The following is a 23,545-nucleotide window of genomic DNA, read 5'->3' on the forward strand; positions in this document are numbered from 1 at the left end:
TGTTATGATTAAGTTATGCTCTGTGTAAAATTCTACCAGGCAGATTCCTCTTTCATTCCTTACCCCCATTCCATATTCATCTACTACTTTTCCTTCATTTCCTTTTCCTACTGTCAAATTCCAGTTCCCAATGACTACTAAATTTTTGTCACCATTCACTATCTGAATAATTTCTTTTGTCTCATCATACATTTCTTCAATCTCTTCTTCGTCTGTGGAGCTAGTTGGCATATAAACTTGTGCTACTGTGGTAGGCATGGGCTTCATGTCTATCTTTGCTACAATAATGTGTTCACTATGCTGTTCATAGTAGCTTACCCGCACTCCAATTTTTTTTATTCATTATTAAACCTACTCCTACATTACCACTATTTGATTTTGTAGTTACAACCCTGTATCCACCTGACCAGAAGTCTTTGTTCCTCCTGCCACCAAAGTGTATTAATTCCCACTATATCTAACTTTAAGCTATCCGTTACCCTTTTTATGTTTTCTAACCTACGTGCCCGATTAAGGGACCTGACATTCCACTCTTCGATCCGTAGAACACCAATTTTGTTTCTCCTGATAACGATGTGCTCCTGCGTACTCCCCGCCCAGAGATCCAAATAGCGGACTATTTTAGCTCCAGAATATTTTACCCAAGAGGACACGATCATCATTTAACCATACAGTAAAGCTGAATGCCGTCAGGAAAAATTGCAGCTGTAGTTTCCCTTGCTTTCAGCTGTTCACAGTACCAGCACAGCAAGGCCATTTTGGTTAATGTTACAAAGCCAAATCAGTCAATCAACTACTAAAAAGGCTGCTGCCCCTCTTCAGGAACCACACATTTGTCTGGCCTCTCAACAGATACCCCTCTGATGTGGTTGCACCTACGCCACAGCTATCTGTATTGCTGAGGCATGCAAGCCTCCCCACCAACGGGAAAGTCCACGGTTAATTGGGGGTTTTACTGGGTACAACATAAAAAAACTAAGGAGTAAAGGTAACAATTGCAATATTATGCTGCCTGAATATTACTAATGTCAGTGTCTGTTAAATTTAAACTAAACAGGAGTGCACTAAGATAGAACATGGTACAGTTCTTGATATGCACTGCTGGAATGGTTGCATTACAATAAATTAAAGTGATAAATAAAATTTTTTCTGATAATGATGATAACGACCATTAATCATCATTTTACATTACATTCTTCAATACCTGTGTGAAAAAACATATCACTTTTCTTTGCAGTTGCAGTTGTAATTTGTTTTTCCTTAGGTGTATCAGGACAATGTGTATGCAGAAGAGAGCAAATTCTATTCATTTAAGAAGGTTATGATGGAAATGGGACCACCTTATAATGAGATGCAGATGGCCTCTTTCATGTCAGCATCGAAAGGTAAAATGTTTATTCTGATTGATATAGTAATGTTATTGTTGTTTTTCCTTGGTTTCTAATAGTGAAAGGATAAAATAATACCTCAACTAACTTTAACAGTGTCAGTGTTGTTAGGGTATGTTTGGTTTATTACAGGATACATGGGTGAGTGTGGACTACGAGGAGGATACTGTGAGCTGATCAACCTAGAGCCAGATGTGAAAGCAATGTGCATGAAAAGTTTTACTGTCATGTCATGTCCTACTGTCCCAGGACAGGTACTTTACCTGACTTAAAAAGTTTTTGAATGCTGTAAGATTATAATTTACAGTAATTTCACGTTGAACTTTTTTTTCTAATTTTTTATGTACAATAATACATTTTCACGAGAGGCTATTTCATTCCACAGAACCCTGGAGTGAGTATTTTTATGCAATCCCCTGCAGGAAGCAGACACGTAAATGGGCATAAAATGCCTAACTCACATTCATTTGTAGATATTAGTCCCTCAATGAGCTATTACACATAAATGTAGGTGTTGCATCTAGTTAGGTACTTTACACATTATAGTTTGTTCCTGGTATTTATCTTCTTGCTGCTTGCATTTAGGAAGATTTTGTGAGATATGCCACATGTGGCAATTATTTTTAAAATGTATCACATGCGTAACTAAAAATGGATTTCGTATGTCAATCCTTCCGTTACTGTATGTGGTGTATTTTATGTATCAACTTCACAAAGAAAAAGTAAGTCTAGGCAATACTTACCTTCAGACTGCACTATAAGGAATCGCAAACATCTTTTGTTGCTACACACTAGTGAAACCAAGAGATTCACACAGTAAAACTTCTGCTCCCACACATTTACAATTTACAGTCTTAACACAACACCAACAGATGACATAAGAGTCTTTATTCCCCAACAACTTTTATGTATCATTCTTTAATCTATTTTAGTCACTTCTACAGATGGGAATGGAGTGGAGTGATGCATAGGTGATTTATGCATTATAAGTAAAGCTTTAAAAAATTCACTGCACTTTTATTTAGCACTTCAACAAAATGTAATTCAACAGTTTGTTAGTCTCAATTTTACATCAACAACTTTCAGATTTATGGTGGCATAGATTTACTTTTACAAATTAATATGCAAATAGTAAAAAATGTAAACTTGCTAAATAAAATCAAAATAAGAGAAAAAAACACACATTTTATGTAAGCAGCAGAGAGTTTGCTTCCACAGTATTACAAGCACAATTTGTTTGACAGTAATAGTTACTGAAGCAATAGTTAATTATATGTAATGGTCACAAAATGTAACAAATTTTATGACATATTTCTGTAAAATGTGAATATGTCAATTTTTAATGTTATCTGACAATTATGTAGATTTCTGCACATGAAATCTTTTACCCAACCTGGTTATTCCATAAAAATTTTTTACATATTAACTTCAGAGGTAAAACAGAACTGTAAGGGTGAATATCGTGGCACTTTACCAGGTGCAGGCATAAAGGACGTAGTACGTTCTCTCTTTCCAGGCTATAAATGGACTGATTCAGCCTGTTTAACATGAACTTCACATTATGGTGTAACTAGGAATTTCTCACCTAAATAGCCTTTCCACAGGTAAAAATAACTGAGATGTGAAAGAAAAAATGGTGAGAATGACAGCATCTTGAACTTTACATCTTTGGATTTTTAGTCTGACATGTACCCACTAAGTCACTGAATGACATTTTAGTGTCTGTTGGACTTCAAAAATGGATTACTCATTTCATTTAAAATGATAATCATATTTCATAAGTTGTATGGTGTAGCGACTTTTTTGTCTTAGAAGTAAGAGGTGATTCATTCGTATATATAATTTTTGTGTGTGTTTATAGGTTGCAATTGATTGTGTAGTCAAACCACCGCAGCCAGGGGATCCCTCATATGAACAGTACACTGCAGAAAAGGAGGCTATTTTAAACTCACTCAGTGTAAGAGCAAAGACAGTTGTAAACATGTTCAACAGTCTAGAGGGGATGTCCTGTAACAAAGTGCAAGGTGCCATGTATGCATTCCCACAGGTACAACTTCAACAACATTCTTGTAAAATGTGTGGTTGTTACAAATATGTATATGTTATATTATGCAAATGGGAAACATGTTCTATAGTGTCCAATCAAAATATGAGGGAGAGCACCCCATTTCAGACTGTTCATTCTTTTTTTTTAATTTTTTTTATTTTTTTATTTTTTTAAGCACTTGCCCAGGTTTGGAAACACAGTAGAGTGTTTCTGTTAATATGTTGAATGCCCCAAGCATCAGTGACAGACTTTTAATTGCCAGGCCAGGCCATGGCATTAGGTCAGAGCTTGTTATCTTTTGCTGTTTTATTCCCTGTTGCAGCATGTCTGCTTAATGCAGACAACTTTCTCCAACCCTTTTCACCCCCATTCAGACAGCAGTAATGTTTCTTTATGCTGCAGTGAAACAGCCATTCCATACTTCTATTCTTTTTGGCAAGAATGACTTTATTTATTTATTTGTCAAATAAAAACATTCATCATCATCATCATGTCCAGTTTGGTTTAGGCATCCTTACCTGTTCCAATACCAAGTAGATTGCAGTTGATCTTTCTATTTCTTTTTAGGACACCCAACATTCATTTTCCCTTCAGGTGTATATTTGTATATTATTTTAGGTATTAGTTCTTCTTGCATTCTTCAATTGTATTCATGCCATTTCCTTCTGTACACTCCAATTTTATAAAATATGCTTTTGACAGACAGTTCATTACTTATTTCACTATTTTTATCTGATCTATGTGTTTGTAACCAGCTAGAGGTCTTAGGAATCTCATCTGCTAGCTCAATCCTCCTCCTTCGACTGGCATTTAGAGTCGAAGTCTCTGACCGATACACTAGAACTGCACTGCTATCACATTATAAAATTTTAATACTGTCTCTTTTCTAACTTTTCTGAGGATAGTGTGATTTATAGTATCTACATACTGCTGAAATTCTTGCAGTTTTTACTCTTGATCATTGGGGTGTGATATATGAGACTTCACATCCCAGGTGTTTAAAAGTATTTACTTGCTCTAGTGGCTTATAATCAATTATTATTTTTGCTCTTAAAGGATATTGACCCTGGAATGCCATTATCTTGGTTTTACTTTTAAATATTGTAAAATTATAATCATTTGACACCTTGTGCAAGAGCCAAATTGCTCTCTTTAAATTATCTTCTGAGTGCACTAAGATTATCTGATCATTTGCAAACAGGAACATATTTATAACTTTACTATTACACTTATAATGGTGCACTGATTTATTCTGCCATGTATTTATGATGTCTACATATATATTAAATAATTTAGGCGATAATGGACACCTTTGTCTCACTGCTTGACAGATGCTTCTCACAAACAGAATTCTTCTTTGTGCTTTGATTTTGTTGTGTATATATACACTTTTGAATTACAATTTTTTACATAAAAAACTTTTAATGCCTAGACTGCAATTTTGAACACTATGACTAGTATTGGTTGTTTTCTACAACACTCTTCAAATCATTCATGTCATAAAAAAGCAGTGAACATGCATTGAAAAATAGCATTGTTAACTGCATTCATGCAGTAACATGAATTTGTATTATGGGCCAACAGACTGACTGTATGTAGTTAAAGACGTCATATGATCGAGCTAAGTTGCGAGCCATAATCTCACAAAAGATTATACCAACAGTAAAAATCACCACATACCCCTGATCTGCACATCTATAGCAGCTATTATAGAGAATAAATGCAATGGGAACAAAAACTGTCAGCTGTTCCATAGCATGGCTTACAAAGGAGTGATCCAGAATAGCATGCAAAATAGTTATCTTTATAAAAATACAAACAAGCCAAAGATTAAAAGTAAAATGCCACAAGTCCAATGTGCCTGGCAAGGCACATCAAAAGTCAGATTATGTATTATTCATGACCTGCTGTCAATTTTTATTTCAGTTACATCTTCCTCCCAATGCTATAAAGGAATCTAAACAAAATAATTTACCACCTGATGCTTTCTATGCATTGGGATTATTGGAGGATACTGGTATCTCTGTTGTACCAGGATCAGAATTTGGACAAAAACCAGGGACATATCATTTCAGGTAAGAAGTATAATATTGACTTGAATGTTGATTGTAAATTATGTATGTGGAAAGAGGGAAGTATTCAGCTCCCAGTCACTTAAACAACTACAACCACAGTGTGAGTGCTACATCAGATTAAAAATGTAGTTGAGAAGAGTATAAATGATTTAAAGGCAAAAACCACCTAGTCAAAGATTCAGAGTGACTGACATTTCACACTTTTCAGTACCTGTACAAATATTTTGTTCCTGTTCCTCAGTTTTATTCTCATCTTTTATTCATCATTTTAGACCTGAACTACTTCATTATTTTATTCATATAGTTGAAAGATAACTCTAATACCTCTTTTTTTCAGAACTACAATTTTGCCTCAGCATGACAAACTGAAGACTATGATGAACAAAATCAGGGCTTATCATGATAAATTCATGCAGAAGTATGGATAACACATAAATTTCACAAGTTTGACTGGATGAGGAGCTTTAATTATCACCATATTTGTCTTCCTCTGTGATGGAACACTAAATGTATTTAAAAATATATGGTACTTCCTAAAGAGACTGTAAAATGAATGTTACACCCAATCCATCATTTTTCATGTGGTTTCTTTGTATCCAAGTTTTTGACAGGGGCATAAGACCTCTATCACAAATAATGGAAGGAGTAAAAGCAACCAATCACCATATAGCCGAGGCATTGAGCAGCTGATCAGTAAAGAAACAATACTGCATGTGTAGCTAAGTTTTCTATGTCCTTCCTCCAATCAAAAGTCTAACAAAAACATAAACATGCACACATTTAAATTTCCTCATCTACCTCTACATCTACATCTATATCTAATTCTATAGTCTGCAAACCACCATCTACATCTACATCTACATCCATACTCCGCAAGCCACCTGACGGTGTGTGGTAGAGAAGTAGCTATATGATGATTGGTTACTTTTACTCCTTCCATTATTTGTGATAGAGGTCTTATGCCCCTGTCAAAAAGCACAGCACAGGGTTCGCACCATTGTACTAGTTATTAGTGTTTCTTCCTGTTCCTTTTATGTTTGAAGCATGGGAAGAATGATTGTTTGAATACCTCTGTGCATACAGCCATTATTCTACACTTGTCCTCACAATCCCTACATGAGTGATACATAGGGGGTTATGGTACATTCCTAGAGTCATGATTTAAAGCTGGTTCTTGAAACTTTGTCAGTAGACTTTCTTGGGACAGGTTATGTCTACCTTCAAGACTCTGCCAATTTCAGTTCTTTCAACATCACAGTGGTACTCTCCAACAGGTGAAAAAAACCTGTGACCATTTATGCTTCCCTCCTCTCTATATGTTCAATATCTCCAATTAGGCCTATTTGGTATGGGTCCCACACACTTGAGCAACATCTAAAACTTTTCGCATGAGAGATTTGTATGTAAGCAGTTTCCTTTGTAGACTGATTGCACTTCCCAAGTACTTTACCAATAAATCAAAGTCTGCCACCTACTCTATCCACAGCTGAGTCTATGCGATTATTTTATTTCATATCCCTAAAAAGTGTTGCACCCACAGTGACTTATTGATATAGTCATAGGATACTACATTTTTCATTTTGTGAAGTGCACAATTTCACATTTTTGAACAATTAAAGTTGCCAGTCTTTGCACCACTTTGAAATCTTATCAGGATCTGACTAAATATTTATGCAGCTTCTTTCATATAGTACTTCATTATAGATAACTGCATCATCAGCAAAAAGTCTGAGGTTAATATTAATACTGTCTATTAATACTATTATAAGGAGAAGGAAAACTGGCATTCTATCAGAGGGTGGAATGTCAGATCGCTTAATCGCACAGGTAGGTTAGAAAATTTAAAGAGGGAAATGGATAGGTTAAAGTTAGATAAGTTCAATGGCAGGAGGAACAAGACTTTTGGTCAGGTGAATACATCGTTATAAATACAAAATCAAATAGGTGTAATGCAGGAGTAGGTTTAATAATGAATAAAAACAATAGGAGTGCAGGTAAGCTACTACAAACAGTATTGTGAACGCATTATTGTGGCCAAGACAGACACGAAGCCCAAGCTTACTACAGTAGTACAAGTTTATATGCCAAACAGCTCTGCAGATGATGAAGAAATTGAAGAAATGTATGATGAGATAAAAGAAATTATTCAGATAGTGAAGGGAGACGAAAATTTAATAGTCACGGGTGACTGGAATTCGATAGTAGAAAAGGAAGAGAATGAAACGTAGTAGGTGAATATGCATTGGGGCTATGAAATGAAGGAGGAAGCCGCCTGGTAGAATTTTGCACAGAGCATAACTTAATCATAGCTAAAATGGTAATACAGAGATTTAGGAACCAGGTTTTAAATTGTTTCCAGGGACAGATGTGGACTCTGACCGCAATCTATTGGTTATGAACTGTACATTAAAACTGAAGAAACTGCAAAGAGATGGGAATTTAAGGAGATGGGACCTGATAAACTGACTAAACCAGAGGTTGTACAGAGTTTGAGGGAGAGCATAAGGGAACAATTGACAGCAGTGGGGGAAAGAAATACAGTAGAAGAAGAATGGGTAGCTTTGAGAGATGAAGTAGTGAAGGAAGCAGAGGATCAAGTAGGTAAAAAAGACAAGGGCTAGTAGAAATCCTTGGATGACAGAAGAAATATTGAATTTAATTGATAAAAGGAGAAACTAAAAAAATTCAGTAAATTAAGTAGGCAAAACAGAATACAAACGTCTCAAAAATGAGATCAAGGGCAAAATGGCTAAGCAGGCATGGCCAGAGGACAAATGTAAGGATGTAGAGGCTTCTCTCACTAGGGGTAAGACAGATACTGCCTACAGGAAAATTAAAGGGACCTTTGGAGAAAAGAGAACTACTTGTATGAATACCAAGAGCTCAGATGGAAACCCAGTTCTAAGCAAAGAAGGGAAATCAAAAAGGTGGAAGGAATATATAGAGGGTCTATACGAGTGCGAGGTACTTGAGGACAATATTATGGAAATGGAAGAGGATATAGATGTAGATGTAGATGAAGACGAAATGGGAGATATTATACTGCGTGAAGAGTTTGAAAGAGCACTGAAAAACCTAAGTCGAAACAAGGCCCCGGGAGTAGCCATCATTCCATTACAACTACTGACGGCCTTGGGACAGCCAGTCCTGACAACACTATACCATCTGGTGATGTATGAGACAGGCGAAATACCTTCAGACTTCAAGAAGAATATAATAATGCCAAACCCAAAGAAAGCAGGTGCTGACATATGTGAAAATTACTGAATTATCAGTTTAATAAGTCACTGCTGCAAAATACTAATGGAAATTCTTTACAGACAAATGGAAAAACTGATAGAAGCCGACCTCGGGAAAGATCAGTTTGGATTCTGTAGAAATATTGGAACACCAATACTGACCCTACGACTTATCTTAGATATAGATTAAGAAACGGCAAAACTAAGTTTCTAGCATTTGTAAATGTAGAGAAAGCTTTTGACAATGTTGACTGGACTACTGTCCTTCAAATTCTGAAGGTGGCATGGGTAAAATACAGGGAGCAAAAGGCTATTTACAATTTGTATAGAAACCAGATGGCAGTTATTAGAGTCGAGGGGCATGAAAGGGAAGCAACAGTTTGGAAGGGAGTGAAACAGGGTTGTAGCCTATCCCCATGTTATTCAATCTATACATTGAGCAAGCAGTAAAGGAAACAAAAGAAAAATCCATGGAGAAGAAATAAAAACTTTGAGGTTTGCAATTGACATCATAATTCTATCAGAGACAGCAAAGGGCCTCGAAGAGCAGTTGAACAGAATGGACAGTGTCTTGAAGGGAGGCTATAAACTGAATATGAACAAACGCAAAATGAGGATAATGGAATGTAGCCATGTTAACTCGGGTGATGCTGAGGGAATTAGATTAGAAAATGAGGCACTTAAAGTAGTAAAGGAGTTTTGCTATTTGGAGAGCAAAATAATTGATGATGGTTGAAGTAGAGAGGATATAAAATGTAGACTGACAATGGCAAGGGAAGCATTTCTGAAGAAGAGAAATTTGTTAACATTGAGTATAGATTTAAGTGTCAGAAAGTCATTTCTGAGAGAATTTGTATGGATGTGAAACATGTACGATAAATAGTTCAGACAAGAAGAGAATAGAAGCTTTCGAAATGTGGTGCTACAGAAGAATGCTCAAGATTAGATGGGTAGATCACATAACTAATGAGGAGGTATTGAACAGAATTGGGGAGAAGAGACATTTGTGGCACAACTTGACGAGAAGAAGGGATCGGTTGGTAGGACATGTTCTGAGGCATCAAGAAATCACCAATTTAGTATTGGAGGGCAGCGTGGAGGGTAAAAATTGTAGAGAGAGACCGAGAGATGAATACACTACGCAGATTCAGAAGGATGTAGGCAGCAGTACATACTGGGAGATGAAGCAGCTTGCACAGGATAGAGTAGCATGGAGAGCTGCATCAAACCAGTCTCTGGACTGAAGACCACAACTACAGCAACTACTAATACTATCTATATGCTCATTAATAGAAAGCATTGACAGCAGGGGTCCCAACACCCTTTCCTGGGGAAAATTATTTATACATCTGACAAATGATTCTCTGTCCACAACAATATGCTGTATCCTCCCTAACAAAATCTCCTAAACCCATTCACAAATTTCACTTGATTCTTGATGTAATCGTACTTGTTACAGTAAGTGTAGGTGTGGTAGAGTCAAATGCTTTTTGGAAATCAACAAACACTGCATCATTTATGTCTGCCTGGAGTGGCAAACGTAAGTTGGAATTGGTAGCAGGACATGACCGGGATGTGACACAAGATCTGATGGCCGAGAAAAGATTAGTCTCAAAGTAAGGCAACAGCGATCAGGAAGATTACTTATCTTTATTCTACACACTGAAGCAGGCACTGTCTATTGCTCTCATAGCAAGTAGCTACATAATTAAGTACACAATACAATTCAAAAATCCACAGTGCAAATCATAACTAAGTTCTAAGCGCAAGGTTGTCATATAAGGTCTATACAGTAACACTTCGATATTAACACAGCTAGAGAGCAAGAGTGAGTGGCTGTGGTGTCAGGTCTGTGCTCGTGTTATATCTTGTAGCCATAGAGGGAGCAGCAGGCAAGAACTATTGAATTGCACCACATCTTCAGCCGGAGATAACGCCATGAACCTCCGGTGGCCGCGACGTGAAGCTAAGGCCAACCACCACGCATGTGCGGCCGGGCTGAGTGATGGCAGGGCACACGTGATTTGGTTAGGTCTGCGAACATAGCAGCATCTACCCGGCTGCCTTGATCCAAAGCTTTCAGTACGTATTGTGAGAAAAAAACCAGTTAGGTTTCATATGATTGATGTTTTCGGAATCCATGCTGGTTGGCATGGAGGAGTTCATTCAGTTCAAGATATCTCATTATGTTTGAGCTCAGAATATGTTCTAAGATCCTACAGGAAATTGACATTAAGGATATTGGACGATATTTTTGTGGATTATGTCTCTTACCCTTCTTGTAGACAGGTGTGACCTGTGCTTTTTTCGAAGAACTGGGCATGGTTTATTGTTTGAGGGACCTATGGTTTATTATAGGTAGATGACAGGCTACCTCAGCCGCAAATTCAGTACAGAATCTGACAGAGATTCCATTGTGCCCTGGAGCTTTGCTCAGTTTTAATGATTTCAGCTGTTTCTCAACACCACTGACATGAATATTTATTTCTCTCATCTATTTAGTGGTAAAAGGATTCCAAAGTGCATGAAACATCTCTCTCGTGTGTTCAATATGAGTCTCCCACACCTCAAGCAATACTATCAACTGGTGCACAGGAAAAAGCCACTCCTGGCAAACATCATGCAAATGCATGGGTGAGAAAAATTTGAACTTTGTCTTTATTTTATTTTATTTTATTTTATTTTTGCTCATCATTCTACAGACGTTTGATGCGGCCCACCACGAATTCCTTTCATCTCAGAGTAGCACTTGTAACCTACATCCTCAATTATTTGTTTGACGTATTCCAATCTCTGTCTTCCTCTACAGTTTTTGCCCTCTACTGCTCCCTCTAGTACCATGGAAGTCATTCCCTCATGTCTTAGCAGATGTTCTATCATCCTGTCCCTTCTCCTAATCAGTGTTTTCCACATATTCCTTTCCTCTCCAATTCTGCATAGAACCTCCTCATTCCTTACCTTATCAGTCCACCTAATTTTCAACATTCGTCTATAGCACCACATCTCAAATGCTTCGATTCTCTTCTGTTCCAGTTTTCCCTCAGTCCATGTTTCACTACCATACAATGCTGTACTTCAGACGTACATCCTCAGAAATTTCTTCCTCAAATTAAGGCCGGTATTTGATATTAGTAGACTTCTCTTGGCCAGAAATGCCTTTTTTGCCATAGCGAGTCTGCTTTTGATGCCTTCCTTGCTCCGTCCGTCATTGGTTATTTTACTGCCTAGGTAGCAGAATTCCTCAACTTCATTGACTTCGTGACCATCAATCCTGATGTTAAGTTTCTCGCTGTTCTCATTTCTGCTACTTCTCATTACCTTTGTGTTTCTCCGATTTACTCTCAAACAATACTGTGTACTCATTAGACTGTTTATTCCGTTCAGCAGATCATTTAATTCTTCTTCACTTTCACACAGGATAGCAATGTCATCAGCGAATCGTATCACTGATATCCTTTCACCTTGTATTTTAATTCCACTCCTGAGCCTTTCTTTTATTTCCATCATTGCTTTCTCGATGTACAGATTGAAGAGTAGGGGCGAAAGGCTACAGCCTTGTCTTACACCCTTCTTAATACGAGCACTTCGTTCTTGATCGTCCACTCTTATTATTCTCTCTTGCTTGTTGTACATATTGTATATGACCCGTCTCTCCCTATAGCTTACCCCTACTTTTTTCAGTATTTGAACAGCTTGCACCATGTTATATTGTCGAACGCTTTTTCCAGGTCGACAAATCCTATGAACGTGTCTTGATTTTTCTTTAGCCTTGCTTCCATTATTAGCCGTAACGTCAGAATTGCCTCTCTCGTGCCTTTACTTTTCCTAAAGCCAAACTAATCGTAATCTAGCGCATTCTCAATTTTCTTTTCCATTCTTCTGTATATTATTCTTGTAAGCAGCTTCGATGAATGAGCTGTTAAGCTGATTGTGCGATAATTCTCGCACTTGTCAGCTCTTGCCGTCTTCGGAATTGTGTGGATGATGCTTTTCCGAAAGTCAGATGGTATGTCGCCTGACTCATATATTCTACATATCAACGTGAATAGTCATTTTGTTGCCACTTCCCCTGATGATTTTAGAAATTCTGATGGAATGTTATCTATCCCTTCTGCCTTATTTGGCCGTAAGTTCTCCAAAGCTCTTTTAAATTCCGATTCTAATACTGGATCCCCTATCTCTTCTAAATCGACTCCTGTTTCTTCTTCTATCACATCAGACAAATCTTCACCCTCATAGAGGCTTTCAATGTATTCTTTCCACCTATCTGCTCTCTCCTCTGCATTTAACAGTGGAATTCCCATTGTACTCTTAATGTTACCACCGTTGCTTTTAATGTCACCAAAGGTTGTTTTGACTTTCCTGTATACCGAGTCTGTCCTTCCGACAATCATATCTTTTTCGATGTCTTCACATTTCTCCTGCAGCCATTTTGTCTTAGCTTCCCTGCACTTCCTATTTATTTCATTCCTCAGCAACTTATATTTCTGTATTCCTGATTTTCCCGGAACATGTCTGTACTTCCACCTTTCATCAATCAACTTAAGTATTTCTTCTGTTACCCATGGTTTCTTCGCAGCTACCTTCTTTGTACCTATGTTTTCCTTCCCAACTTCTGTGATGGGCCTTTTTAGAGATGTCCATTCCTCTTCAACTGTACTGCCTACTGCGCTATTCCTTATTGCTGTATCTATAGAGTTAGAGAACTTCAAACGTATCTTGTCATTCCTTAGAACTTCCGTATCCCACTTCTTTGCATGTTGATTCTTCCTGACTAATGTCTTGAACTTCAGCCTACTCTTCATCACTACTATATTGTGATCTGAGTCTATATGTGCTCCTGGGTACGCCTTACAATCCAATATCTGATTTCGGAATCTCTGTCTGACCATGATGTAATCTAATTGAAATCTTCCTGTGTCTCCTTTAGTTTAGCTGCACATTACTGTAGATCTATTATAAGAAAAGGTGGAGTTGCAATATTTGTAAAAAAACAATGTAATGTATAAATCTCTCGATTTAAGCAAATACTGTGATGAACAGCATTTTGAGGTGTGTGCCATTGAGTTAACAGCAAACAGTGCAACAGTTATTGAAGTGGCTTTTTTCAGGGCACCTGCTGGAAATCTGCATGAATTTCTGAGACAAATAGAATCTCTTCTATCCCACCTATGTAGGAAAACTAAATCAGCCATTATTATGGGTGACTTAAATGTGTACTGTTTAACAGAAAATAGAGACAAAATAGTCTGAACACCTGATGTACTGTTACAACTTAGTACCAGTGGTGGATACTCCATCCACAGCAACAGCTGGTTCTAGCACTTAAATAGATAATGTGGTTGTAAATGACGGTATTTACAATAATTCAACTGTGAAAAATATTACATATGGCCTCTCTGATGATGAAGGGCAATTCCTCACTCTAAACAAAATAAATGTACAAAGGAAAGAAAATTTCATTTGGAAAATCTTTAGGATTATAAATGAACACACCACTGAAAGCTTTAACCAGCAATTACAGCTAGTGGACTGGGCTCCTGTGTATGCTGCAATTGATGTTAACTCAAAATTTAATATATTTATCAATGAAGTTACAAATCTTTTAGAAGAAACCTTTCCAAAATAGTCAGTGAGCAAAAACCTGTTAAAATCTGGAAACAAGCCTTGGTTTACTAACGGCATCAAAATTTCTTGCAACACAAGAACAGAACTATATGCAGTAGCCAAGAGATCAGATGATCCCAATAAGAGTATTGCAGTGGCCCGGTGTAATGTTAAGCTCCCTCTATACAGCTTAAGCGTTTTTGTGGACTTACTTGTTGAAGAATGCTGGTTCTGCTTTCTTGCAGCGCCAATGTCTTCTGCTAGCACTGGACGTTTCTCTGAAGATTTCGCTGCTAGGAAGAGGAAATTTTCACTCTCTTCTTATTTAAAAATACCCTACTCTTGCAATATCATTCAATGCACAGAATATATTTATTTCCACTTCGTACAGAACAACAACTAAAGTTTATGACGTAAGCCTACACATTACCGGGCACCCAAGATCAATTAATTACACATTTTTGAACACAATTAATACATAAGCTTTTATCGTGGCTGACTATCCATGTCTAGTCCACGTACTTTCAACAGCAGTTAAATGTCTACTAAACAGTCGGTATCTCGAGTCACTCCATTTGTTTTTCAGCAATACAGAGCTACATTACTCCTTGCAGCTGGCCACAGAGCTTCCAGACCATTTGTTTATTCTTGGCAGGTCGTGCTAAACACTTGCCAGCACTGATGAATTATCTCCCTTCCAGTTTTGCCTGCACAAACAATAAATGGGTGCAGTGTCCCATGCTCATCCTTATGGCCTGCTTTAAAATAACGTGTGTTCAAAATGGCTGGCACAGAAGTGTCTCCAGACTTTCGTAAAATTCTGGGGGCACTACATATCCCTCCCCTTAGCTCGAATACTCGTTATTTTGCACACAACATATATTTTAACTTATCTTGTTACTTTGTACTACTTAAAAACATTAAGTACTAGAACGTCTTCCCTGTTAAGCTGTTGGTAATATCTTTCATAGACATAGTAGTACGATAAACTAATAGTACAACAAGTATTGGCTATTTCCAATAGATTTATCTACTCTTGCTTCCAGGATTGAGCCAAAATAAATCCCTCCCCTTAGCGAGTTTCAAAGTTCAGGCATTATTCTGAGTCGAGCCTTTACTTTTTTTTTTAGAAGCTGTTGCAATGATAACCACTGGTTTTCCGGGTCCAAAAAAAATTAGTTGTACTGGGGGTTTTCTCTTTTCTCTATCTCCATGTGAATTTTAGAATTCAAGTTTACCAGGAGAAACTTTCCACTTTCCCTTTGGGTTCCAATATATGTGAGGGTTGACACTATGAAAACATCTTCTTCCTCATCCTTGGGTAGGTACACCCCTTCCATTTATACTAAACTATGGTACAGGTCAATCCCCTTGTTGGTGCCCCTGCCCGCACAGTATAGGTCAGCCTCCTCTGGGTCTGCCTACCCGCCCTCTCTTTCTCTCATTTCATCTATATCAGATGCACCCTCCCTATCTTCTCTAACAATGATTCCTAGTCTTGCCTCTTTCATACACCTCTGCACACTATTTTATTTAAAATTTCCTGGTAAAATTTCTATCTACCTCTCCTTTCCTCCTCCTAAGTCCTTCAGCCTGCCCGCTTAAATTCTTCGCTTGTTCATTGCTTACCGCTCACTTATAAAGCCTTAATAACTAAATACGTTTCGTCCATGGTTGTAACTTTATTTCTTTTCATCAGGCTATTCGGTCCGCACAATCCTAGCAACTTATTTGACTAGATACCTCTGGCTTAATATCTATTCCTTTTTATCTCCATTCATGTTGCTTTGGACTACTACAGCTATGAACACAGGTGGATATACACTTCGTCCCCCCTTGTTCCTTTAGCTTACACTCACTATATCATTTCACTTGAGATGTGCATCCGTCATTACTTAGCACATGTGCTCGAGCCCTTCCTGAGCACTACTTCCCCCCTTATCTGTGATGGTTGTTACATCTCCCTGTGTATTACTTGTCTGCGTCTTTGTATTTAATTGTTTGAGTGTGGAAGTGTGATCATGAGTCCTGATTCTTCGACCTACTAAGGTTCTTAGATGAAGATTTTTAGAAATCACGGAAAAGAGGAGGACTTCAGTGATAGACGTATATGAATGTGGACAGAGGGATAGATAGACTGGTACTCTTAAGAGAAGTAAGAAAGGAAATAAATGAATTGGTTGCTAAGATCGAAGAAAGAAAGAAGACAGCCCCAAAGACAGGAAACCCTTCCCACCCCTCTTCCCCAGGATCCTGACTTTGCTGGTAATTAAGTGAGAAGCTGGAGGAGGTATGATGTTCGGTATCTCCTGCAGAATGGACATTCTCACCGTCACCTTTGAAGTCCCCAAAGAAAAGATATTAGCAACTCCTATGGAATGGCAAATGATGAAGAACCAGTCACACTTGCTTGCGAGGGTTGTATGAAGGGTGTGGTGTGTAGGTCGTGTCTGTGCCTATGCTACCCACCCCTTTCAAAATTAGATATAAACCCTCCCCAATCACATCACACTTTACAAAAAATATAAAACATTCTATAAAAATAGAAATTATATACACTATAATCAAATAGTTATTCAGTTAGTCACTTCACTTTATATTTCATATACATGTTCAGTTTATGTCATCTAGCTATCATTCTTCCTAAACAGTGGCATCATATTATAACTCCTGTTAGAATGTTACCCTGTTAGTTTTATCTCATGCTTAGAGGTTACTGTTTATTGTGACTCCTTAAATTAGTCATAATCCTGTAGCCATAATTGGTCTCTTTTAATACTAACATTATAGGATAGCTTAAGGGCTATAAATAGATTACAGGATAGTCAAAGATTTGAAGAGAGTTCAGAGTAGGAAAACTAAAGTGGAAGCAACACCGAACCCAACTCGGGAACCGGCAGACGTCACTCCACCCATTGACACAGAACGTCAACGTCCCTGGGGTTTCTGTACATATCGTTTTATATCCTTAACATTATACATTCCCTTTTCCTCTCCCATCACAGGATCTACTAAATGTAGGTTTTTTGGTGTACTATTGATTGAATATGATAAGGTCTACGTATTTCAGAAAAATTGTGTGTTTTATGTATGGCTTGGTTAAACCATTGTAAGGAATGGCTGGGGTGTACCTTCCCATCTGGTTTGAATTTAGTAAACTGTTTTGACAAGCCTGAATTTGATCCCCATTGCAAATCAGTTATCATGTCCTTATTTAATATAATATTTTGGGGAACTGTGCCTTCTCTAGTTTCTCCTGCATAAGCTTGAATTCTTTCCTCAAAGTTTCTAAGTCTTTCTTGGTGTTATCTAAATCGGAAGTTACTACAGGCGAAGAGGTATCAACACTTAGTTTCTCTTCAACCTACTGTCCTATTAATTCTCCTACTTGTTCTTCTAAGCCATTCAAATTTATAAGCTCTGCAGCCATTAACTTTTCTTTGAAGTTCTGTTCTACAGTTTCCACCTGTGATTTGACCCCTGAAATTTGCGCCTGTACTAGGGGGAGCAACTTATCTTGTTTCTGGAAATTGGTTTTTAGCGTAGTTAATTTGTGTTCGACCACATCAAATGTAACATTACATACATTTTTCAAAGAGTCATATTTTTCATTAAATTGTGTTTCCAAATTACTACATTTACAGTCTACATCATATTCTAATTTTTGAATGAACACTTTTGTATTAACTTCATTTCTTTGTTCTAAATCCTTAAATAAAATATTTGTCTGTTCACTCAGGGTATTGGACAATTCTTTTTTCAATTCTTTTTTCCATTCTTGCATCTGATTACTTAGCATATTATCTTGAGCCTCTAGTTTTGTGTTTTGCAAATCTAACTTAGAGTTTAATTCTGCCTTCAGTTTGTCCTGTTTTGTGTTCTGTAATTCAAACTACACTTTGATAAACCTCATTAATTCGCCTAGATCTGGCCCCTGTTTTTCAATTCCCGTAGCCCAAACAGGCTCTATGGATTGATGTTCTTTTTCCATTGTGTTTTGTTTTGCCTTTAATCTAGTTACCATTAAAAGTACACTCGCTTATTTCCACAACACCCCACACTTTACAAACAATCAAAGGTCAGTAGTAGCTCACCTGGCATCGGTGGAAGGCAGCGTCGGCACCGGCGTACTGCAGCGTCAGTGTTGATTGACGGCGGCATCGGCGTAGGTGGACGACAGCGTCTCTTTTTGTGGACGGTTGCATCGGCATTGGTGTTATGTGACGTCGGCGTTGATGTACGGCAGCATCGGCATTGGTGTGATGCGGTGTCGGCGGAGATTTGAGACTAACTGCAGCGCTGTGCGATTTTCTTGATTCCCTTAATCATTTCACCATTTATCAACACGATATTTCTGGATAAGTATCATGGAATTGCACCTCAGCCTCAATGTTATCAGTTGCTTTGGCAACTCCCAACTGTTTTTTTTTTTTTTCTTTTACTTATAACTCATTTAATATTTCCTCTTCTTTCTCAGGCCCTGTCATGGTCGCCATGTTGTTGCGGTGGCCCGGTGTAATGTTAAGCTCCCTCTATACAGCTTAAGCGTTTTCGTGGACTTACTTGTTGAAGAATGCTTGTTCTGCTTTCTTGCAGCGCCGATGTCTTCTGGTAGCCTGAGCACTTCTCTGAAGATTTCACTGCTAGGAAGGGGAAATATTCACTCTCTCGCTCTCTCTCTTCTTATTTAAAAAATACGCTACTCTTGAAATATCATTCAATGCACCAGAACATATTTATTTCCACTTCGTACAGAAAAACAACTAAACTTTATGACGTAAGCCCACACATTACCGGGCACCCATGATCAGTTAATTACACATTTTTTAACACCATTAATACATAAGCTTTTATCATGGCTTACTATCCACATCCAGTCCACGTACTCTCAACAGCGGTTCAACGTCTACTAAACAGTCGCTATCTCGAGTCACTCCATTTGTTTTTCAGCAATACAAAGCTACATTACTCCTTGCAAACAGCCACGGAGCTTCCAGACTGTTTGTTTATTCTTGGCAGGTCACGCTGAACACTTGCCAGTGCCAACGAATTAACTCCCTTCCAGTTTTCCCTGCACAAACAATAAATGGGTGCAGTATCACATGCTCATTCTTACGCTCTGCTTTAAAATAATGTTTGTTTGAAATGGCTGGAACACAAGTGTCTTCAGACTTTAATAAAATTCTCTGGGTCCCTACAGTATGCACCATAAACTCTGCAGTGAAGTTCTGAATAAGACCACACAAGCAGCAAAGAACATGTGCCTGAAGGCAGAAACTGATTACTTGAGCAATTAAGTAAAAACTAGCTGGAATTTTGTAAAGAAGGAAACCAGGAAAAATGCAGTTTGTAGTGAAAATATGCAAATAAAAAGTTAGGGCTATGTTGTTAGCAATCCAAAAATAGTTGCAGACACATTAAACAAACATTTTTAACAGTAACAGAAAAAATAGGTTTACAAGGCTCCATGTAACAAGCCATCAATCTTTTGGAAGCCAGACTACCTAGCTCAGTACAACACATGAAGCTAACAACAGTCACTGTTCAGGAAATTGAAAGAATTATTTAATTCCTGAAAAGTAAAAACTCTACTGGAATTGACAATATTTCTAACAAATTATTAAAATACTGCTGCAGCCATGTAAGTAAAATCCTTTGGCACATTTTTTATGCATCACTTAAGCAAGAAATGGTTCCTGATAGATTTAAGTACGCAGTTGTAAAACTGCTGCTTAAAAAGGGAGATAAGACAGATGCTGCTAACTATCGGCCAGAATCACAACTGACAAGTTTTTCAAAGGTATTAGAGAAACTAATGCATGCCAGGATAGTTAAGCATCTCAGGGATCAAAATATTGTCAGTGAAAGTCGGTTTGGATTTCAGAAAGGTTTGTCAACAGAAGATGCAATATTTGCATTTGCTGGCAAAGTCTTAGAATCTATCAACCAGAAACTGAAGGTGGCGGGGATTTTTTGTGACCCAACAAAAGCGTTTGACTGTGTCAGTCACCAGATTCTTTTATAAAAAGCTGCACATCTCGGTATAAGTGGTACATCAGGGAAATGGCTTGACTCGTACCTGTCAAACAGGGAACAGAAAGTTGTAGTGAACAGACAAAATGGAGTCCCATTATCTTCAGAATGTGGTAAGATCACATGTAGCATGCCTCAGGGCTCAGTTCTGGGCCCCTCTCCTTTTTATAATCTTTATAAATGATCGGCCTGTCTGTACGGAATATTGTAGATTCATAGTTTTTGCTGATGACACTACACTACTAATAGAAGAATGGAAAACACAGGATAGAATGTAACAATATTAGAGAAGGAAAGTTGCTATTCACCATATAGAAGTGATGCTGAGTCACAATAGGCACAACAAAAAGATTCACACAATTATAGATTTCAGCCATTAAGGCCTTTGTCAACATTAGACACACATACAAACACACACGCACAAACACAGTTAATGCAAACGCAACTCGCACACACATCTGCAGTCTCAGGCCACTGTAACTACACTGCGAGCAGCAACACCAGTGCATGATGGGAGTGGCAACTAGGTGGGGGTAAGGAGGAGACTGGGGCAGGAGGGGGGGAGTGACAGAAAGTGAAGCTGTAAACTGCAGCACTTCTATATGGTGAGTAAAACTTCCCTTCTCTAATATTGTTACACTGCTTCAGTAGATAAACTTGAGGAAACAGCAAATAAGGTTTTAAGTGAAACAGTGGACTGGTTTAACATTAATGGCCTTTCTTTAAATTATACTGAAACAAACTACATTCAGTTCCACACAACATTCAAAGGTGAAGAAATAACAGTAAAAATAGGTGAGCAAGTGGTAACCAGGGTGGATACCACCTAAGCTTTCATATTGACCGCAAAATGAACTGGTCAAACCACACCCTGGATCTATGCAAAAGATTGAGTTCAGAGCTTACACATTACGCATTGTTTCTTCTTACAGAAGTATGGAAACCATGAAGTCAGCCTATTATGGTTATTTTCATGCTATTATGGCATCTGGAATTATATTTTGGGGAAATCAAGCACTGCCTAAAAAAGTACTGGGTGCACAAAGAAGAGCCATAAGTAACATCTGTGGAATCCATCTTAGAGCCACATGCAAGACGCTTTTTAAGAAACTTGGAATCCTTACATCTACTGCGCAATATATATGAGGGCGAGTCAAATGAAAACCTTAAATTTGTAATAACAAATCAAAATTTCGTGCTGTTATCCTGTAAGTTGGTAAGCGTGCTACAAACAGCATGCAGAATGGCCTGTAGGTGGCAGCATAGTGCAGATGCACACATACCATCGCAGTATCAGTATAAAGATGCCCGCCCCAGTTGCGACTTGCACCAGGGAAGAACAGCATTCTGTTATTCGGTGTTTGCATAGTGAAGGTGTGAAACCTATTGAAATTTATCGACGAATGGAGGTGCAGTACAGTGATGAATGTTTGTCACAGCAGCAAGTCTACGAATGGAGTAGGAAGTTTGCAATGGTGTGACTTCAGTGGGAGATGCTCTTTGTCCAGGTCAGGCACAACGAGTTGTGACTCCACAGAACATTGCAGCAGTTGAAGCCATAGTGAAGAAAAACCGCCGAGTGACACTGAATGACATTGCAGCATGTTTACAGATTAGTCATGTGACAGCACCACACCACATTGTGCATGATGTGCTCCAGTTTCACAAAGTGTCTGCAAGATGGGTGCCACAGCAGCTGACATGTCTATGCTTGTGAAGAACTTCTTCGGTGCTTTGAACGAGAAGGTGATGGGTTCCTTGCAAGATCTTTGCTGGGGATGAAACCTGGGTTCGCCTCCACCAACTGGAAATGAAGAGAGTGAGCAGGGAATGGCATCATTCCTCATCACCAAAACCAAAGAAGTTTCGAACAGAACTATCAGCAGGGAAGGTTACGCTGACTCTTCTGGGATGAAAAGGGCATCATTTTGGAGCATTACATGCCTAGAGGGACCACTGTCACCAGTGCATCAAACACAGATCTCCTAAATAATTATCTGCGGCCTGTAATCAAATCAAAGTGACGTGGATTGCTGTCAGCAGGTGTCCATTCGCAACATGCAATGCAAGGCCCCATACTGCCCATACAACAGTTGCAACAATCACATACCTGTATCTTGAGCGTCTTCCTCATCCACCATACTCACTAGACCTTGCCCCAAGTGATTTCCATATGTTTGGACCACTCAAAGATGCAATGGGAGGAAAGAAGTTCTGTTCTGATGAAGAGGTACACCATGCAGTACATGAGTGGTTGTACAGACTACCAAAAGAATTTTTTTTCTAAAGGAATTTATGCACTTTGTAAGTGTTGGAGGACTTGCATTGAGCATGGGGGAGATTATGTTGAAAAGTGATACAGCTTTGTACCACTTCTGCACAATAAATAATATTTAAAAAATATTTAAGGTTTTCATTTGACTCAATCTCTATTCTCTTTAATGTGCTTCTTAAGGAAAGAAAAATCCATTTTTAAACTGAATAGTGAGTATCATAGTCTTGAGATGAGAAGATAACATGATATCCAATATGAACAGGCAAATCTAAGTATCGTACAGAAGGAGTCCACCTCACTGGCTGTGAGATTTTTAACACCCTCCCTTCAAGAATTAAGTGTTTGGTGGAAGATGAGCTCTTATTTAAAAAAAAAAAAAAACTTTAAGGCAGTTCCTATTACAAGGATCATTTTATATGATAGAAGAGTTCCAGAACTACATTTCTTGTATTGTTTACTGCAAATATATGCCCAAATCTACATTTTTAATCCTGACTATTCTTCATTGTAAACTCATATTTTGCAATATTTATTTTCTGTAATACTTATTATTTTGTAATATTTATTTACCTCTCAAAATTGATGTTCTGTAGTAGAACCTAATTTATTATTTACTGTGATATGAAATCATTTTGTTTTGTTTTTATGTGCTAACATAGATTTCTGACACTTTCCATATCCTGTGATACTGTAACAACATGGATCACCGAACCAAGAAATAAATAAATAAAAGTTAATAAAATTGGGGCAATTCTCCTGGGTTTACCTTTGTTAAGGAACATTTGAAAATGTGTTTCAGCTTTTGCTTTTCTATACTCAATTTCAGTTCCTGAAACATTCACTAGAAACTGGACACTAACTTTGGTACCACCAACAGCCTT

The 23,545-nt window shown here is 37.9% G+C and overlaps 1 protein-coding gene across 1 annotated transcript in view; it reads left to right on the forward strand.

Annotated features, from left to right (window-relative positions):
- The window catches only part of LOC126356003 (alanine aminotransferase 1-like), a 66,960-nt gene extending 60,545 nt beyond the window's left edge, over positions 1 to 6,415 (forward strand). The window contains exons 8-12 of the mRNA XM_050006646.1: positions 1,265 to 1,385; positions 1,521 to 1,642; positions 3,250 to 3,435; positions 5,362 to 5,510; positions 5,848 to 6,415. Coding sequence (XP_049862603.1) covers positions 1,265 to 1,385; positions 1,521 to 1,642; positions 3,250 to 3,435; positions 5,362 to 5,510; positions 5,848 to 5,938 — 669 coding nt within the window. The 3' untranslated portion in view covers positions 5,939 to 6,415. The remainder of the gene's footprint in view (positions 1 to 1,264; positions 1,386 to 1,520; positions 1,643 to 3,249; positions 3,436 to 5,361; positions 5,511 to 5,847) is intronic.
- Positions 6,416 to 23,545: the final 17,130 nt, after the last annotated feature.

This window comes from Schistocerca gregaria, chromosome 3, assembly GCF_023897955.1.
Source record: "Schistocerca gregaria isolate iqSchGreg1 chromosome 3, iqSchGreg1.2, whole genome shotgun sequence".
NCBI classification, from domain to species: Eukaryota; Metazoa; Arthropoda; class Insecta; order Orthoptera; family Acrididae; genus Schistocerca; species Schistocerca gregaria.